The sequence below is a fragment of the Dipteris shenzhenensis genome, chromosome 8, assembly GCF_047967505.1.
Source record: "Dipteris shenzhenensis isolate YYH24624 ecotype China chromosome 8, Dip_SZ_1.0, whole genome shotgun sequence".
Taxonomy (NCBI): domain Eukaryota; kingdom Viridiplantae; phylum Streptophyta; class Polypodiopsida; order Gleicheniales; family Dipteridaceae; genus Dipteris; species Dipteris shenzhenensis.
Window position 1 is genome coordinate 37466526 of NC_141603.1, and position 6297 is coordinate 37472822.

Consider the following 6297-nt stretch of genomic DNA (forward strand, 5'->3'; position numbering starts at 1 on the left):
AGTGGTCTTATTGGCATTTGATCCAACTCCCTATGAGACTCCTATGTATCAAACTAGCTAGATCAATCATTGTGTGATACAAGACGAGAAATACATTTTGGTGTATCAAACGGCTCCTGTATTGTAGCAAGCTATAGACATGAACACAATGAATCGTAGATCTGCAATTCAATGTTATCCGTGCCAAGGGCTGTAGCATGCTAGTTAGTGTCCATGAAAAGTAACAAATAACCAGGCCATAGACTATTAGAAATGTCAAGGGGCTCACTTACTTAGGGACTGCCCATACAAAGAGGATCCACCCACACCTAGGCCAAATGCAACCATTTCAAATGCACCATTGTGTTCCGTTTGTGGGGTAGATCATCTTAATAAAGATTTCCCTATGAAGAGAACCCTTAGATTGCCTCTTGACCCAAAGACCATCATCAACTTGCTGAGTATTGAAAGGGGACAAGTATCCTTGGTGTCATTGAATGTGATCATGAGGGCCCAAGCCAAATCCATGAGTAAGGAGCTCCATAAGCAGGCCAATAGGGAAAGGACAGATGCAACTTAGTCTAAGGGCAAGGGGCACACAAATGTAGTTAAAGTAGGAAAGGTTTCAGATTGATTCATTATCCAAAGTGGTTTGAATGAAGAGACTACAATGGTTTCCACTTCAACATCATTAGGAACCGATCGACTAATCACGGAACCCACCACAATGTGGTCTAAAGAAGGGGCAAGACAAGGAAAGAATAGCCATAAAGATGGGATGTAAGCCTAGTGGGCCCAAATAAATACCCTAAACTAGCCCTGGAAAAGCAGTTCTTGGCTGAGGCACAGAGGTAAGTTCAAGATTGTAAAGAGAGTTTTGGGCAATGGCTCAAGACTCTTAATAATATGGACATTGTCCAACCCAATCATTGAGGTCCAAGGGGAGTTGCAAAGCCCCTTCCCAGCCTTGATAAAGTGGATGAAATCATTGCAAATAACACTTCATTGGCAAAGTCCCTACTGTGACACAAGGTGTTTGAGGAAGACCTGACTTGTAGATGATGGGCCATCATCTTTTTATGGTTTGAAAAACTTCACTCCGAGGGTATAGAACCAATTGGTCAACCACAAGATGTGGCTGGGCTCGTCATGTTCGTATCTACAGAGATCAAGATGTCCATAGCCACCCTGCCGCCAAAAGGCAATCCCATCCTTTGGAGAGATCTCTCTAATTGGATGAATGGGAAAATGGTCAACTAAGAAGAGGTGGGCACTGTACTTTGAGATGGAGGGAGGACATTAACTTGCACTGAAATTGTTGTATGGGATAGTGCTAACTGAAATGTTGGCCCCTCCCAATTCCACGAAGCTTTTTCCTATGAGTTGAAACGAATTGGGCATAGAATGAATGCATGACTACTTCCAATATTGATGTTGAGTGAACGATTGATGAAGCCCAGGGTAGAGGCCTAGTAAGACTAGTTTTCAAAAGCATCGAAGGCCCCCTCCTCCCCTTTTGGAAGCATCCCATGGCACAAAGTACACAATGAACAACGGATGAGGGTCGGCAATCTATTTATCTCATTGTTGGGAAGAGTGTCAAAATTTGCAATTCTCATTGAGTGGTTTCCACAGCCATTATGTCTAGCTGAATATCTCTCTCAAGCAGCATTGTGCCACTGATAGACCCTCCTTCCCTTCCTCCGAAATCCTCTACCTGTTCTCCCACTTTCTCCCTTTTTGTAGCTTGTAATGGAGAATCATTCATTGTTATTACATCAGGCTAATGTCATTGCAACATAGAAAACGTGTCCAATGGAGGTAAAGACCTATAACCACCATTTGATTAAAGTTATTCTTGATATCTTGGCTATTTTCCTTACTAATTACAGTGTTTGTATGTTTGTAGTTAGTGATTGAAGATTGTAGAAGGTATCCATTAGAAGCGATGGATACAAAATCACAGGACCCATATGATCTTGCCATCATTAGTAAGTATGAGAGAGACAAGGAGAAGAAACAATGGGAGGAGAAGCGTATGAAGTGCAATGGTTGAGTGCGGGATCTTAAAGACAAAGAAAAGCTGGGAATCTCTGCTGTAGTTGTCAAAGTTTTTAAGGACAGGACTAAGGGCACTGTTGAAGAAGAGAGACATGAAATGAGCATGAAATCTAAAATCTAGTTAATAAACACCGTATCGTGCGAGAAATCTAGGCACAATCTACAATGGAGGAAGCTGTTATTCAAACTTCTATTGTTTCCAATGTGCACAACACATTAGCTCTTTAATCATGTCCCCTCAAGGAAGATTTTTTGTCCTTATACAGTCATACCCCCTCAAGGAAGATTTTTTGTCCTTATATAATCATGCCCCCTCAAGGAATAGTAGCAACAACCTCCTACAAATGCTATTCTAAGGCAGCAACATCCCACAGTAGTTCTTGTTAGAGCATCATATGTTCATGCCTCTTCAAGGGAATTTTAAAATGAAAATTTACGCACACACACACACACACACGCACATGCATGCACACACACACATGCACGCACACGTGTGTGCATGCACGCCAACACACGCATGTATGCATGCATGCAGGCTTGCACACACACACACACATGCACGTACACACGCATGCATGTACACACACACACACACACACACACACACATCCATTTCCTTGGGGACCATTGTAAACCTTTGGATGTGCCTACAACTAGTAGACTTCCATAGCTTTGAGGAGGTATGGCCCCATTTGTGTTGGACCACAATGATATTTTCGTGATTCAATTTATATTGTTGTTTCTTCTATTAGGCCTTCTAAGCTACATCACATATTTGGAGTACTTATGCATTGGGTTGTAATGATAATAGTATGTTGAAATGGTGAATGAGGGGTGCACTAGGAATATGCCACTTTCCAATCTTTTGGTCTCTTTATTCTCTCTATATGAGAGATTCATGAAGCACTACTGATGTTAAAATGAGATCTCCATGCTCGGTGGAAGTTGGAAAGGGATCCATGCTTAGGTCTCTTATTCTCAAGTGTCTATTTCCCTAGTATCATTTAAAATGCTTTGTACAAATGGGTAGAGGATAGACCAAAAGGGTGAGGTGGCAATTTTAAGGCAAATATGATAATTCTAGCCTTTTGGAAAAAATTTCCTTTATGGCAACCAAAAGAGAAGAAAAAGGCCACCCTTTTCGGAGGTGAATATTGAATGAGATCAACTCACTTGACCATGTTTATGATTAGCACTACCTCCTTAGAGGTAGGCTATAGTGAAGGATTGAAGCTCTTTTGTGATTTTCCACATGTAAGTTTTAAAATTTTTAATTAAGCTGTGTATTTCAAATTCGCATTACAAAAATTGAAATTTAATGGCCCAACTCTCTTTTCAAAAAATCGTCCCCTTTCTCTTTTACATCTAAAAGCATTTGCTTTAACACTATACTAGGAGGCAATGTCTACGCCACTTGTGCACTCTTGTTAATAATTGTCCAAAAGCATCAATCCTATATTAAGCTTGGGGAGTCAATCATAAATATGTAAACATAGCACGTGGGTTCAAGAGAAGGAGTTTTTTAAATTTCGCTTTTACACATTTTTCACATACAGAAGGCTATCATATAAAGGAGGTACTGACAGATTGAATAGAAAAAGGGTTTATTCATGATAAATTTACAGATAAGTGGTTTTATAAATAGGCCTTGAACGCCACTATTATATAGGATTTATTCATAATGACCCCCCCTGAGATATGAAGGGATACAAAAATTGTGGGTATTTAAGGTGTGGCCATGATCTACAACACACCTTCTTATAATCAAAGCAAGTACAGAAGGATGGGCACTCAACAAACATATAGAAAGGGTAGCCACTCAAAGATTTCCCGAAATATATAGAAGCAAAGTAGGTGCCTTGTTTAGAACACATAGGGAAATTTAGATCTTTAAAAGGAAAAATGCCACCCTTTCCACCCACTTATCTACTAGTGAATCACCATATCCAATGTAGTGCATCCCATGTGGGAGCATGTAGAGTCTCACCATATCTAATGTAGTGCATGCCATGTGGGAATGTAGGGAATATTTGAACAAGGGAAGCATGTGCATGCAAGGAGTGGGGAAAGATGGCTCTAGGTGTGTCCATTGACACTAAGCATGTGTATAAAGAGATGGCCGATGTGGATGTAACATGCCAAGAGGGCTATGGGCGTGGATATGTTCATGTAACATGCTAGGAGGGCTGAGGGTGTGACCATGTAAGAGTCTTATGCACACCGCATGTGGAGTAGTGCACATGGACGAGAAGGTGAGAATAGCCACAAAGCTCGCCAGACAAGTGGGTCACCTAAGGGATTTTCCAGGTGGAAGTAGAGACGATAGGTTGGCGATGCCAAGTGAGGCTGACACCGAGGGGAGAGGTCAAGAGTCCCCAACCTAAGGAAGTGGGGTACATCTTTAAGAGGACGGTCAAGTCATGCATAACCTGCTCACTAGGGCGCTTAGGTTCGAACCCAGCATGGAGAAACCTTCTGTTCCACGAACTGGCTTTCTCTCTCTTCTCAAAAGGAAGGTCCTGGCTATGGCTATGGTTGCTATGGTTGCTTCTTCCTCCTTCGTCTTCCTTTGGTTGCGTTTGTAAGAGCCCCGCTTCTTGTTCATCGCAGGCCACATTCTTCATCACCATCGCCCTCGCCACATACTCGATCTGCATCTTCCTGCTCTCTGTCACTAACGGTGCATGTATTGATCCCACAAAAGCCGACGTAAACCTGTACAACTCCTCAAACCTCTGCGCAAAGTCCCCCTTCGCCTGATCCACATCATCCTCTGTCATTACCACCACTTTTGGAGCTAACCTCCGTAGATTGCGTAGTACTGCGTCTCGTGGACTTTCCTCTTCTCCTGCTCCTCCTCCTCCTCCCATCCTAGCCTTCGCGCTGCACGGAACCGCCTTCAGACATTGGTACAGATTCAGCCCAAGTACCTCCTGCCCCGGACGTAGCCCAAGAGCGCTTGGGCTTAGCTCCAGCAGCTCTGTCTGCTGAACGGCCTTGAACTCGAAGGGTACCTTCATCACCCGAGCAAACCTTACCAGCCTGGCTCCGCTTTCTTCGACCACCTTGCAGAATTGTGCGTCCTTCCTGAAGACCACAACTGTTAGCCTCATGCGCGGGGGGCCTGCCTGCCTTTTGGCGAACCCTTCCAGAAGAGTAGGCCATTGAATGCAGAACGTCAGCCCGCTCACATCCACTATATGGACTTTGTCCTTCCCTTCGAATGCCTCTAGAAAAGCTGCGTTGGCAGCGACATGCCCGAAGCCTATCCAGGGGTATGCCTCTCGTAACTCGAGTAGCGCTTTGATCGCAACTTGGAAAGTTAGATTACTCTCCATTTGGACTCGTAATATCTGTGCAGAATGATGAGCAGTGCCATGAACCTTGCTCTGGAGTGCGTCAAGGAAGTATGAAGTAATCCTTTGATCGGAATCCCCGTCAGGTGAAGCGAGACTGTTCAAGACCCACAAGAGATGTTGCACTGGTTCCTTCTCCCTTTTGGCGATAGCCTTGGCACATTGGATAAGCAACATGGTAGCCCAGTGGGAACTAATCAACCAAGGGGCAGGATGAGCAAACCGTTCATTCGAACAATGTGTCGATTTGACAAGATGCATTTCTTCGTCAGGCTGCCCGTCCTCTAGTTCTGGTTGGGAAACATTGTCATTGTCCATAAGAAGATCAACTGTCTGCAGTCGCTCCTGCACGCAGCCTTCTTTTGGTAGAGCCTTTTCCGTGCTGCATACAGCTCTTTTGAGAGATGGGTGACCGATGTTATATTCGTTCGGAGGAAGCAGGTAGGCAGGATGCTTCCTAGAGCTTTCGAACGAACCGAACATTGGAATATCTTAGTAAAGTCTTCCTCCAGCAAAGTTATGAGCTGATCATAATCCAGCTTACCACTCACCTAATAAGGCGTTGGTCATGTGACCGGGATTATAAGCTACCCTGACGAACACGTACCAAAGGTAGGACACTCACTGTCACGATACGTAGATCTAAGGTTTTCTCTTCGCGCAGACACGCCAGCAAAGACTCTTGGTCAAATATTGAGCCTAAGACTCGGAAATCTAGTGGATGAAGTTGAACCTGAACTGGTTGAGTCAACTTAAAGTTTGCTTCACGACTCGATTCAACCTCCTGAATTTCTTTGCCATGCTTCTCGTCTTCAATGAACCTCTTGCTAATTAGATTTTGCAGCGTCGATAACTGCAGCATAAACGAAACAGAATGGTCATCAGAGGAAAGTATCCGACG

At 43.7% G+C, this 6297-nt stretch overlaps 1 protein-coding gene across 1 annotated transcript; it reads right to left on the minus strand.

Moving 5' to 3' along the window:
* Positions 1-4331: 4331 nt before the first annotated feature.
* Positions 4332-5879, minus strand: LOC147899458 (protein SHORT-ROOT-like). Its single transcript, XM_087377733.1, has one exon. The coding sequence runs from the start codon at positions 5877-5879 to the stop codon at positions 4332-4334; it is 1548 nt and encodes a 515-aa protein (XP_087233859.1).
* Between the last annotated feature and the right edge of the window lie 418 nt (positions 5880-6297).

What these genes read in the sequence shown, in the direction of transcription:
- LOC147899458 (XM_087377733.1), bottom strand. Translation starts at nt 5,879, where the DNA reads ATGTTCGGTTCGTTCGAAAGCTCTAGGAAGCATCCTGCCTACCTGCTT.